The 13,730-nt window shown below is 46.8% G+C and overlaps 1 protein-coding gene across 4 annotated transcripts in view; it reads left to right on the top strand.

Annotated features, from left to right (window-relative positions):
- The window catches only part of AIFM3 (apoptosis inducing factor mitochondria associated 3), a 55,412-nt gene that overhangs the window by 13,127 nt on the left and 28,555 nt on the right, over positions 1–13,730 (top strand). For all 4 annotated transcript variants that reach the window (XM_053959074.1, XM_053959078.1, XM_053959077.1 and 1 more), the window contains exon 3: positions 4,642–4,855. In XM_053959074.1, the coding sequence (XP_053815049.1) occupies positions 4,642–4,855 (214 nt within the window). The remainder of the gene's footprint in view (positions 1–4,641; positions 4,856–13,730) is intronic.

The raw sequence follows: 13,730 nt of genomic DNA, 5'->3' as shown, positions 1-13,730 counted from the left end.
GCTGGAGGGGGTGCCATTGGCTGTGTGACCTGAGCTTGGCTCTGAGCTTGTCCCTCGCCTTGCTTGATAAATCCTACCTCCCAGTTTTAGACTGTATCATTTGCTGACAGAGCATCTGGAGAGGGAGAGCAGAGCCAGGCACATTTGACATGGTGGTTTTGTCATTGGCCCTGTCATTTTTAACAGAATGATAGAATCATGGAATGGTTTGGCTGGATAGGTCTGTAGAGACCAAGTCATTTCAACTCCCTGCTGTGGGGAGGGACACGTTCCACAAGACCATGTTGCTCCAAGTCCTGTCCAGCCTGGCCTTGGAAGGAGGGGAGAAGTGGTCCACAGAAATGGTTTGGAGTCTCTTTGAGACCGCCTGAAGTCACTGTCACTGGGGCTTGCAGTTGAGGTGGGGTGGGAGAGCCCATGGGATACCTGGAGAGTGCAGCTCTGGCAGGGAATAGTGAGCCCTAAACATGTCCCATGGTGGTGGATTTACTCTGTGCTGCTTTGGGAAAATAAACCCTGCTGGGGTAAACTGAGACTTCTGGCTGTGCCTGCTGGTCCCTCCAGCATCATGTCTTGATGCATTTCTGGTTTCCACTGCTTCCAAAGCTGTTGGCACTGTACAGCCAGCAGCAGATTGTTCCCTGCCCTCAGTGCTGCTCTGCTGTGTGCCTGCAGACCTGAAGTGGTACACCCTGAGGTATCGCAGGGTTTTAGGCTGGGGAAGGCAGACACACTGCTCTCCTCTTGCCAGCTCAGCTCCTCCATCCTCTATAGCTAGGCATCTTCATCTTATTCTGACTCCCCTTGGCTCAAGTCAGGTCTTGGCTCATGTCAATTCTCTCAGTATTTTCCTGGTTTCTAGTATTTTAAGTATCAGGTACTTGGACGTTCAACCTTTCAATGGCCTGATACCTATAATTTAAATTTAGCCTCCATAAGGGCTCTGAGCCATACTGGGAACCCAGTCCTGCGATAAAGAAGTATTGGGGGGGTCTAATTGCCCTAATTTATTAAAAATAATGCCTGTGACCCTGCACTGCAGCCCAGCCACCTGCCAGCACCCTGCTTTGGGATCGATGTCAACAGTTCCAGTCTCACGTCTAAAGTACCTCTCCAAGAGCAAGCAGAGACTTTGACTAGTCCCACCAGGCTGCGAATAGTGATGGAGAAGGAATAAATTTACAGGAGATGTAATGGAATATTAAGGATTGACTGCTTGGGTGAATGACATCAAGGCAAAGCACAAGAACATCGTGGCCACAAGAGAAAAACAGCACCCAAGCCAACAGTGGTAAATGGTACTGGGACATGGTTCCTGACTGTATGTGAAGGATGCCAGCAGTGCTCGACCTAAAGGCTGAAAACTTGGGAGAAAAAAATTGGGTCAAAATTTATAGTCTTGTCAAGTGCTTGTATTTTAAATGATTCTGTGACTTTGAGGAGCTGACTCAGGATTTTCAAGTAGTGAGAGCTTGCAGTGCTGAGGTATATGTGGATATGTGATATGAGCACTTGCTAATGCCCAGCTAGTTTCTCTGCTTTTTTTCTATATTCTTATAAAATATTTCCAGCCCTGGCCTTCTGGTGTAAGTGTGTATCCATAGAGATAACTTAAAAATGTGCATGAATTTATACAAACACCTACACACACATATGTATGTGTGTAAGTGATGTTGGTGGCACAGGGCAAGCAGCCACACCTCTGTCTCTTTCTGTCATTTATATCTATACCTAGACATATATACATCTCTTCTTAGATTTTTATATATATCATCTATATCTATACCTTTATGCCCATACCCCTGCCCATACCATAAATATCCATATTTATATTCATATTCCTACCTATATTCCTGAGGAGTTGCCTACTGTCTAGATTTGTAGTCACATGTCTAAAACTGTCCAAACAGTTTGCTTTAAGGTCCAGACCCTTTTCTAGCAGTTATAGGGTATGACTGTCAAAGAGCTGGAACACATTGGTCCCAGCCCCATTGTACCAATTGGACTTGGTATTAAATTAAACTTGGGTTTATAAATATTTCATTTAAATGTCATTTTCCCTGATGGCAATTGAACCAGTTTGCTGGATCAGCTCAGGTGATGCTTAGCCCTGGATTCCAAGGGATGATCCCTCCCTTGGGAATGCAGGTTTCAGGCCAGAGGGACACCCCACGAGGTATTGAGAGGCATGAGAAGGAGGAGGAGATGGGGGTTGCTGAGAGGCAAGTGGGATATGCCCCCCAGAGAGGGCCTGAAATAGGGGAGAGAAAATTTTACAACTCTTTTTCTTTTCCTCTGGACATTTGTCCAGCAGTGTTGGTGGGTGCCAGGTGGGGATGGCTGAGTGCCAGAGACCTGCTGCTTCCTGCATATGTTTTCTAACTGAGGAAGAAGGGAGAAGCTCGGAGCTACATTTCCATCTTCATCCCTGCAGGTTCATTTGCCTGTGAATCAGTGGGCACTCCATGTGCTCACCTGACCCAAATGTGCTCTGGAAAACAAAGTCCTGGGGCATCAGCCAAGTGAGAGATGGGAGTTGTTCCCTGCAGGGTGAATTCACTGATATCCATGTCCCACTCACCATTAGGGCTCAGAGCCACCAGCTTTGCCCAACCTTTGTCTCATCCTGCGACATGGTCTGGCTCCGCAGTCTGGCTGCAAGGATGCACCAACACATTTTCTGCAGATTGACTGTGAAATCATATGACATCAGCCTCCTGTTTCTTGGGCCAAGAGTATTTCACTGGGTAAATGGGTATTCATTATATTTCCATACTCTGTCCTAGAAAATCCATGTCTGCTTCTACCAATGCCCTAGGAAAGAGGTGCTTATGGAGAGCAGCCTCTTCACGGGGTGCCTGCAGCAGCCAGGCTGTTTCTGTAGAGCTCCAGGAACAGATTTGCTCATAGCAATGTGGGGTTTTTAATTTATGGTGCTGGGCCTATTCATTTGCATTAACACCTGCAGCTGCAAGAGCAGAGCAGAAGGTGATGTTTTCTTTTGATTCAGAGTTCATACACAGAAAATCACTTTCCTGGATCTGTCTCTCCTGCCTGGGTGAGCACAGGGATTTGGCACTTTGGCAAAAAGCCATGCGTCCCTTGCCTTGCTGAGCAGGCACAAACAACAGAAACGTGCAGGACTCCTGAGACGGCTGCCTGTCTCCAGGGTCTGAATGGCCATGGCCACTTGCTTTTCTCCCTTTCAAAATGAACAACCTTCTCCCTGACTTGTTCTTCTATTGTTCTCTCAATATTCTTGCAATAAAAGGTTTGAGACAACAGATGAGGCTGGGAAAACCCAGCATCCCTGTCATTCACAAGCCTTATTGAAGGGCTTGTTTTTACCCTCCCTCTGCCTTTTCTTACCTGTTTAGTTTGGGAACTTTAACTTTTGTCTTCTACACTAATTTTCCTGGTCTTGACATTTTTAAGATGGGGAAAGCTCAATGATTTCCCATGTACTTCCCATTAGTCACTTCACCAGTCTCTGGCACTTTCCCCTGGCTTACTATAGAACTCCCTGACATTTATTATTATATTAATGGCTTTAGCTTGATGAAGTCCCTGGGAGATAAAGTGATACTTTCCACTTTGTGATGTGAGAGCTCATCAGTGACTTCTGATGCTGCTGTGACCAGCTTGCCCAGCCCAAGCATGGAGTGGAGCATGGGGGTGTAGCTGGGTGGGCCTGTGGCAGGGAGTGGGTAAGCACTGCCTTCAGGAAGCTCATATTAACACAGAGTGACAGAATGATTTGGACTGGAGGAGGTCTTAAAGCTAATCCAGTTCCACCTCCTGCTATAGGCAGGGATACCTTCCACTATCCCAGGTTGTTCCAAGCCCCATCTAACCTGGCTCTGGACACTTCCAGGGATCCAGGGGCAGCCAAAACTTCTCTGAGCAAACCTGTGCCAGGGCTCTCACCACCCTCACAGTAACTTCTGCATGTACTCACCTGGGTGGCCGAGGAGAATGCCTTTGCTCCCCACCGTCCATGCTCCCATGTGCCCCTGGGTCTTCTGTTTGCCAGGACAGGGATGATTTATTGACAGACCTGGTCACTGGTGCACACATGAGTAAAAATGGACCATCCTTGCTTCTCTCACCTACTGTTGAGGAGTCACTCCACACTCAAAACCTCATGTGGAAATAATTTTGGATATTTCTAGTTCCTTATTAATTGGTCTCCATCTAATGAAGCAGCTTTATGCACCATGCAGTGTTGGCTTTCTCTTTCAGTTAGCATTACCTACAAACAACTAAAGGGGTTTTTGAAGTCTGTCTGAGCCCCAGAGACCTTGGCATGCCTCATATGGAACTGCCTGAAGCTGTTTTCCACTAAACAGGATAAGAACTGTAACTGAGAGGTTGTTTTGCTTTCAATAATAAGCATATCTGCTTTCAAGAATATGCATTTTATGAAAGCAAAGTGTCTGATGCAGAAAGAATGGAGGAATAATGGGCTCAGGTAATCAAGACAAGCTTGATGTTAAATGTTTTATCTTCCGAGTCAAGCCAACAAAAAATATTTGTTTTGATGTCTGTTTCCATGTTCAGGGAAGGAAGGAGTGATAGGAAAGTGAACAGCAGCAAAACCTCTGGCTTCATTTTAACAAAGGTTTTGGGTTATTCCTGCAGTTGAGGTGAAAATTGAAGTTGTGATACCTGAGAAGGAGAGAAGCAAGGAGGAGATGTCACCCAATGGGAAAGCCAGCCCTCTGATCTACAAAGTCAATGGGACTGCCCGGCACTACCACCTTGAGGAGCATCCAATTGCCAGCAACCCCTACCACAACCCAAAGGATGTGGTAGAAGCATCTGTGTGCCACGTAAAGGACCTGGAGAATGGACAGTAAGTGCCCAAAGTTTTTGCAGATAAAACTCAAGAAACCTTCTAACCTAATCTGAATGCCCTGTCTTGTTCTTTATGGTTGTTGGAGATGATAATTTAACTTAGTAAGCTTTTTTTTTTATCTTAAAAAGTTACACCATGGACAAGTGACAGCTGTTTTTACCAGAAGGTCTTCTGTTCCCTGCATGATCTGCACTGGGACTTGTCTCAGAAAGAGGTGATGTTCTGTAGCTGAATTTCTCAGAAGGCTCTGCTCAACTTATGCTAACCGACCTAGACATTTTAAAATAAATTTATAGCCTCAGTGATTTTACAAAACAGCAGGAGAAGTACATGGGTAGAGCTGATGGGGCAGGTCATGTGCTCCATCCTGTCTGCAGTGCCTGGCTCTTTCAGCTGAGCTCATCAATTTGCTCTTTCACTAAGGATGCAGATTTTCAGATCTTTTGCAAATGAGAACACACTTCAGCTGGGCACATTCAGTGCCCTCATTTAATATTCTGAAGTCTAAAGAGTGCCTGTCCCAGTCACTGTGCTTTACAGGTGCCTCTTTTCTGGGGGGGAAGTATAGGTTCCATTGACATCTCAGAAGGCTCCATCTGTATGTAAAAGAAAATAGTTTGGAATAGCTTTTGTTCTAGTGAGGGAGCAATGTAAGGTGTGTGGGTCACAGCAGGAGTCTGGCAGCTGTTTGCTTTAAATTGAAGTATTGCCTGTGATAGTATCCAAGAACAATCCATGTACTATGGGCTACTTTGTGCTAAACTTAAGGGCACATAAATTTCATGGGCCATAAATTTATTTTCTTAGGTAAATTCATCCAGGGATAAATGGGGTTTTCTTTCATTGCAATAGGAATTTATGTATTATACCATTCTACAAAGGGATGCACTGGACTCTGTTGGATTAAATATTTTCATTATGTGGAGCAGTTGAGGTTGCTTGGCTTGTATCCTGGTTCCAAACAGGACAAGGTTAATTTTTGCATTAGCCAGGAGGTGCATGGCCAGGACCTAGAGGTTATTCTATACAACCTCATCTCATTGCTGGGGCAGGGGAAGAGAGTGTCTTGTGGGAAGAAGTGGTTTCCTCTGGTTGAGTAACTGAGGGGGACAGAGCATGGTGCACAGGATGGTGGGGTAATGCTGATTCCAAGGCACAGGGAGTGGGGTGGTGAGCTCTGAGCTCTGGGTGAGCATTTTGGCATGTGACTCACTCTCTCTTTTGTACACTTGTGTTATCAATATTCTTGCTGTTACTGTTGGTTTTCTTTTCTCATTGCTGTTTCCAGTAAATTGTTATCTCAGCCTTGTTATCTTTGCCTTTGTTCTGGTTTGAAAGCAAAACCACAACAAAACAAAAAAAAAAAAACAAAAAACCCCACCAAAATTCATGCAATAATATGAAAGAAAAACCACTGACAGAGTCAGAATACAACCTGACACCCTGTTGGTCTGGGTGTTGGTAGCAGTCCAAATTGGAATGGCTGCATTCCTCCTGGAGTGGCAGATGTGGTTCTGTCAGAACAGTGATCCTGTAGAAGGGTGTAGTCTTCTTCTCAAGGTCCAGTTGTAAGAACTAGCTGTTCCTCTAGGAATCCTGTGTAAAGGCTGTGTCTGGTGTCCCAAAAACTCAGATTATATCCAGTTAGGAATGCTTGGCTCCTCCCTCTGGGCAGAGCATCTCACAGTGGGATGCTGTAACTTTTATCAGTCATGCAGTGACATTCAGTAGCTCATTAACAGCAGATGTCTCCTGGGGGGAGGATTGGTTTGTGGAAGAGATAAAGAAAACTGCCCAATTAACAGAAAATTACTGCCACACCTCTAATTCTCTTCCAGCCACCCACAGGTGGGGCAGGGGAGGAGGGAGAGTGAGAAGCAGCATGGTTTTGGTGGGAGCACTAAATTGAGGAATTCCATTCCTAAATCACAGCAGCCTTATTTAACACCCAGCATGGGATGGAAGGCTTGAGGTATCAACTGATCTGCCCAGAGAGGGTTGGAAATAAAATTTGATCTAAGCATTTGTTGTATTAGGTGCAGAGCAACTGGCCACAACGTTGCTCGGTCTGTTCATTTGGGTGTGGTACCTCATCACCCTGTCGATATTTTCATATATCCTTGCTGTGCCCAGTACAGTGCTCCTTTGGAGAGCAGGGCGAGGGGTCAGGATCACTCTGTTGGTGCACTGTGGGATATTGGTTTAGGACATGATAACATGAAAGACAAGGAAGGCCATTTGGGATGTGTATTCAGTGTTGATCTCCTGCCTTGTCCTTGGGTGCTGCCTCTGAGACTCCATTAATAATAATACCCAGTCTCTGGGGAGCACAGGGGAGGAAGATTTTTCCCAGGGCTTTTCCCTAACTCTTTTCTTCCTTCAAGCCTGTGACAACAGCTTTTGAGGGTTTTGAATTTCCCTTGTATGTTAAGGAAAGCATGTTCTTGTTGCTAAGTCTTCCAGGTCTTCTCAGCGCAGTTCACACCATGTTTAGAGTTACAAAAGAGATTTTTAGGAAGGTCATTTAGAGATCTGCCCCAGGGGTGAATAGTCATGAGTGGCATGTAATGTAGCAGAAACAGGACTGTTCTGCTCCAGTGGTTTGGAAGTTCAGCCCTTAACAACTACAAGATCCAGATAAAGTGGGAGAATATTTGAAAGAAAAATGCTGTGGCAGTTCCAGAGAGGTGCAAAGTTATGCAATGTGTTGGGCCCTGGGTACTGTTTATCAGACAGTGCTCCATACTAGACAGCACTCTCAGAGAGAGAACGAGCAAGGCAGAGCAGGAGGCACCATGGGTACTCCAACTGCAGCTGAACCACAGGAACAGCTCATGTTGGGAGCACTTGCCCCTGTATGGAAGAAGACATCCAAGGCAAAATCCATCCGCTTAGTGAGGGATGAAGAGGAAGCAGGGCCCTCACAACAGGAGGAAGAGGCAGGGCTAGAGACAATCACCCAATCCCTGTCCCCATGTGAGTTGTGGGATATCCAAAAAGTCTTCAGCTGCCAGTCAGGAGAGCCCCTGGTGACCCACGTGCTCCAGTGCTGGCATATTGTGGCCCACGATATGGAACTAGGTGGTAGTGAAACCAAGGAACTGGGATCCCTGTCCTGGGATGTAGGCACTGACAAGGTGTTGGGGGTTAGGATGTTTTGTTTTCTTTTCCCCCATAGAATTTAGTCCCATAACTTGATAGGAAACAAGAACGACCAGGTAAAAGAAGTAATCAAGCCTGGGGAGGAGGGCATCTGGCTACATGCCTCTTATCTGAGGTATCTCTCAGAGGGGCAGAGATACTGAGAGAATTGGGCTGGTAAAGATGGAGCTTTAAGAGCTCTAAGAGACGGGGCAGCTGCTAGTTCTCTCCCTCTCTCTCTCCCTCTCTCTGCTTGGAGAGGTTGGAGCTGCTGCTTGTGGGAAGGAATTTGCTGCTACCACTGGAGCCCAACCCAGTCCTGCTTCTTTTACTGTGGGGTTAGCCTTTTGCTTGGGATAGCAGGCACTGAACTGGGACCTTATTAACACCTACCTCACTAAGAAAAGGGCTTTCACCATCTGCTCAAGAGCAACTCTCACCTCTGGAGATGGCTCCTGTCAAGTGTGAGGGAAAGGTATTTTCTCAAAGATGTCAGATTCGAAAGGATGTAGCCAAAAAAACATCAGCTTTGTCCCCACCAGCCAACAAAATGTAGACAGGCTTTCCCAGGAGCTATGGGTTTCTGGAGGATGCATATTCCAGAGTACAGTCAGATTGTCAGCCCTCTCTGTCGTGTGACATGGGAGAAGAATTATTTAAAGGGAGGTCTTGAAGAACAAGAAGCTTTGAAACAAATTAAATAGGAGATTGTTGATTCAGTAGTCCTTGGGCCAGTCAGGCTAGGACAGGGTGACAAAAATGTGCTGTACACCACAGCCAGGAAGAATGGTCCTTCTGGAGACCAGAAGGTGCCTGGGAGACTTGAGGACAATCCCTGGGGTTCTGGAGTCAGGTATGCAGAGGATCTGAGGCCTGTTATATCCCAAATGAAAAAGATATACTTGCAGTTTGTTAAGAGGTTTGATCTCCTTCAGAAGTGATTAGCACTGAAGCACAGCTTCTTCTGGCATCCCAACTATCAGTGCTGGGCTGGGTGTTCAAAGAGAAAGTCTCTGCCATACATCATGCCACTGATGTTACCTGGACTAAGTGGATTGGCCTGATCACACAGCGGGCTTGAATAGGAAACCCCAGTAGCCCTGGGATCTTGGAAAGCATTGCAAACTGGCCCTAACGTGAAAATTTCAGACTGTCATCAGAAGAGGAGGAGGAGAAGGTAACATGTGCTGAGGAGGTCCCACCCATATTATTAGCTACCTGAAAATGAAAAGCAATGTGCTCTTTTCACTGACAGTTCCTGCCTTATTGCAGGGATGCACTGAACATGGAAAGTTGCTGTATGGGGCCCTACACGGCAGTGGCAGAAGGTATTGAGGGACAAGGTGGATCAAATCAGGTTGAGGAGTTGAAAGCTTTTCAGCTGGCTTTAGATATTGCTGAGTGAGAGAAATGGCCAACACTACCTGTACAATGACTCGGGGATAGTAGCAAATGCTCTGCGGGGCTGGCTGGAATGATGGAAAAAGACCAACTAGAAGCACGGAGAGAAGCCCATCTAGGCTGCTGAATTGTGGTGAGATATCTGTGCCTGGGCAGAGGAGTTGGCTGTCAAAAGTCCGTCATGTGGACGCACATGTCCCTAAGAGTCAGGCACTGAGGAGTGTCGCAGCAATGGACAGGTGGATTGAACTGCCAAGATTAAAGTGTTTCAGGTAGGTCTGGGCTAGCATCATAAAGGTGAATTATTTCTGGCTTAGTGGGCCCATAATACCTCGGGCCATCAAGGAAGAGATGCAACATGGTCTCATGATTAGGGGTGGACTTAACTATGGATACCATATCCTGGGTAATCCATGATTGTGAAAAGTGTGCTGTGATCAAGAAGGCCAAGTGGGTAAAGCTCCTGTGGTCGGGGGAGTGGTGGTCAATGTAAGTATGGGGAGGCCTGGCAGATCAATTGTATTACTTCTGCAAATTCACTGCCAAGACAAGCATTATGTGCTGGCAATGGTAGAAAACATGACTGGGTGGCTGGAGACATACCCCATGCTTTACACCACTGCCTGGAGCACCATTTTGACCCTTGAAAAACAAATCCTGTGGCAACACAGCAGCACTGAAAGAATTGAGTCAGACAACGGGACTAATTTCAAAAATATCCTTATGAACACCTGGACTCTGTTAAAGCTTCGGAGGAACTGGGCTTATTAACACTGGCCAAGATGTTATACCTTACAAACACAAAGTATTGAGCCATATTCCCTGTCATGCAGCAGCCCCTGGGAAAGTGGAATGGTGCAATGCACTGTTAAAAACTACATTATAATGAATGGGTAGTGGGACCTTCAGACACTGGGATCTATATTTAGTGAAGGCCACATTGTCAGTTAACACCAGAGGGTCCACCAATCAAGCTGGCCCTGCCCAGTCAAAACCTCAATGTACTGTAGAAGGGCGTAAAGTCCCTGTGGTGCATGTGAAGAATGTGTTAAGGAAGTAAGTTTGGATCCATTCTACCTCAAGCAAAGACAAACCCATCTGTGGGATTGGTTTTGCTCAAGGATGTGGGGGCCTTTGGTGGGCGATGCAGAGGGACAGAGAAATACAATGTATCCCTTAAGGAGATTTGACATGTGAAGGTGTTGGGTGACCTACTGGCACCTGTGCAGGTGAGCAGTGGCAGCAGGGCTGGAGAGGAGCAGGGCAGAGCACAGGCAGCAACTGGAATTGCCTTGATGGAGGAGCGAAGAAAAAGGGGGAGACTATCTTGGGAAATACTGGTTGCACAGGGAGGGTTCTATTCCAGGATCAAGATGCAGCTTTACCTGGTCTATGGAAAGTGTCCCTGCCATGGCAGGGGGTAGAATGAGAGGGTCTTTAAGGTCCTTTCCCTCACAAACCACCTGTGATTCTGTGAATATCTAGATTGACCGGGGAGCAGGGACTATGATAGACAAAAAGATTTGGAGAGCTCTTCTGGCTGCAGGGAAGGTGAGGAAGAGCTGGCTGCAGCCTGTGAGAACATACTTGGCTGCAGGTGGCCATAGCAGGGAGCTTTAACTCCTCAGCTAAAGCCAGGGCTAGCAACTGTCAGGTCTGGGAGCTGGTCCCATGTGCAACAGCTGCTGCAACATGCTACAAGTGTGACAGCAGCCATGCCAACACTAGACATTTTAGGTTGAGAATAGGTGTTTTCTAGCAAGCTGAGTGCAGGTCAAGATAGGAGTGCTGTGAGACAGTCCCATAGCTCATGTGAGCAAAAGGCCAAGCAAAAGGAGTCCCCTTGTGCTGGTACTCAGAGGGATTTTCTGGGATGATTCTCCCAAGGAGTGTGCTGGGCAGGGGTGTGCATGGGCATGGCATCAGCACAGGTTGCTGGCACGAGGCTTCGGGCACCACTGCCTTGCTTTAGTGGAGTCTGCAAGCAGAGTATGCTTTCTGCCCAGCCTTTATGTCTTTCTACTACCAGCATAGCCTCAGCAGAACTGAGGTGCAGAAAGATACTGGAGGATAAACTGGTGTTACTGTACCCATCCCGCCTCCCAGCAGGCTAACTGGAGGGACAGAAAACAGCCCCCCAATGCTCTCACAGCTCTCAAGCAAAGCCAGAGCTTTGCAGGGCAGAGCTGAGATTTAGCTGTGCTTCCCGAGTGGGAGTGGGGTGGGACAACAGGACAAATTCCCAACTGAGTAAACAGCTCAGCAGGGTGCAGGGCAGTGTAAATCATTCTCTGGATTACTCTGGAGTGAGTGCAGGATGGGAACCTTGCAGGTGACTGCGTGCTGGCTTGAAGATACTAGGTCTTGTTTTTGACTCTCTCAGTTCACACAGCTCCTTGGGTAAGCTGTAAATTCTTTAACTTACTGTATCTTCCCAGGGAGTTATGGGTGCCATTGAACAGGTTTTATCAGCTGAGGAATGCAGCAGAACTTGTACTGCTCTGTTCCCCTTGTGCAGAGGGAAGAGCTCCAAGTGCTGTGTCCCACGTGGGGAGGGATCAGAGCTGCATCTCTGAGGAGCCAGGTGGCCGAATTAATGGGGCAGAGGGCAGGTGTGGTCAGTTCTGCTGGTTTTCACCCAAGGTGGCAAGGAAATTAGGAAATTGAGCATTTATCATTGGACAGTTGATGCAGGTGAAGCACTTGCCCAAAGTCTGGCTTGAGGTGGGTTTGAGGGTGGAACAGAAGTGTTGGTGGGCTGAGCCCTGTTCTGATCTCCATGGCTTCAAAGCAGAGTGGGGCAAGTGTCTGTGTGGTCTGGGGGCAAATAATGGGATTGAGTTGGGATGTTATCTGAAAAGGAATGAGCACACAAAGTCTGCCCTATTCTTCTGAGACCCTGGAACATGGTGTGCATGAATAGCATTTTGGAACCGCACATGGCCAGTGACTTCCTTGAGCAAGCGGGGTTTGCTATGGCCACAGTGATGTGTTTGGCACCCCAAAGGCAGCGTGCTGGGATAGCTGTAGAGAAGGTCCTCTTCATGCAGTGGTAGCAGCCAGGATTTCCAGATAAACATCAAGCTGTGTAGGGATAGGCTTTCTGGCTGGAAGAGGGGAAGTCTCCAGGGAAAAGCAGGTCTGTGTTCCCTGTCTGTACAAAACGAGGGCTGTCTCGTCAACTCTTACTTTCCTCCATGGTTAGCTGGAAGACTCTGCTCTGGGAAGCAGCTGCTGATAGTTGCATTGGAAAGAGGTTCAGTGCCTCAGGCAGACCATGGATTGCACAGAGTGAGAGTTTCAGACAAAGTTTGTGAGAGAAGCTGTTGTTGAGTCAGGAGGTGCAGAAAGGACCCCCTGCCTTTCTAAACTCCGTCTCTGAGAGAAGCCTTGGTGTGGCTGGATGAAATCCTAGCCCTCATTGCCAACGGTTTAAGTCTAAGGAATTAAAAAGGTCTGATTGAACCTTTGCACAACTTTGCCCTGCAGGGATAGGGATGGCAAACCAGATATATGTTATAAAAATAAATTATTTATTGTGATCAATGGTTAGACAAAAAGATCTTAATCAGAATTGTGTACTATACAGGATAAAAGCTAAAACTAATAGTAGAGTAGTGTAGAGTAGAATAGAGTATATTAAAGTAATTTTATTAAAGCTGGAGAACCCCATGACTATGAAATAGAGATTGATGTCACTCACCCAGACCAACGAGCGTGGGCAAATCTGCTTTGCGTATCTTAGGAGTGACCTTGAAGGGTGTCCCCACTCCAGGGAGGAATCTCCACACACACTCCAAGAAGGGATATGTTAGAAGAACCTGCTATTTGTAAGGGGCAGGACTTTTAGAGTAAAAAGTCATTGTCAGTCAGATATCTGCAGGCCAGCTGTTCCAGCTTAGCATTTTAAGGTAAGGATAATTCACCATATCTGCCCCATCTTCCTCTTGCTATCAGAATGTTTAATTTTGGGGTTGATGAGTCAGACTGGATTTAGCATAATTCAACACCAAAAGCAGTGTGACACCCCCTCTCAGTTCACCACTGACAGCTTTGCAAAACTGGGTGTTGTTTGAGTCGTCTTACCCTATTCCTGGCAGAGCATCCTGCTACAATGCCACTCCCATTATAAAAACTTCTTTCTTGTATGTAGACTGATCCTCTTTTAGTTTAAGACCATTCCTCCTTGTTTTGTGAGCAACTGGGAGATTTCAAAGAGAACCTGAACCCCTCCATAGGAGTGGCTTGAAAGTTTGCTGGCTTGTCTGCAGAGCAGAGCTGAACCCAACAGAGCTGGGGCCAGGAACCTGGTGCTGGCGGGAGGTCACTG

The sequence above is a fragment of the Vidua chalybeata genome, chromosome 18, assembly GCF_026979565.1.
Source record: "Vidua chalybeata isolate OUT-0048 chromosome 18, bVidCha1 merged haplotype, whole genome shotgun sequence".
NCBI classification, from domain to species: domain Eukaryota; kingdom Metazoa; phylum Chordata; class Aves; order Passeriformes; family Viduidae; genus Vidua; species Vidua chalybeata.
This window is presented reverse-complemented; position numbering and strand designations above follow the sequence as displayed.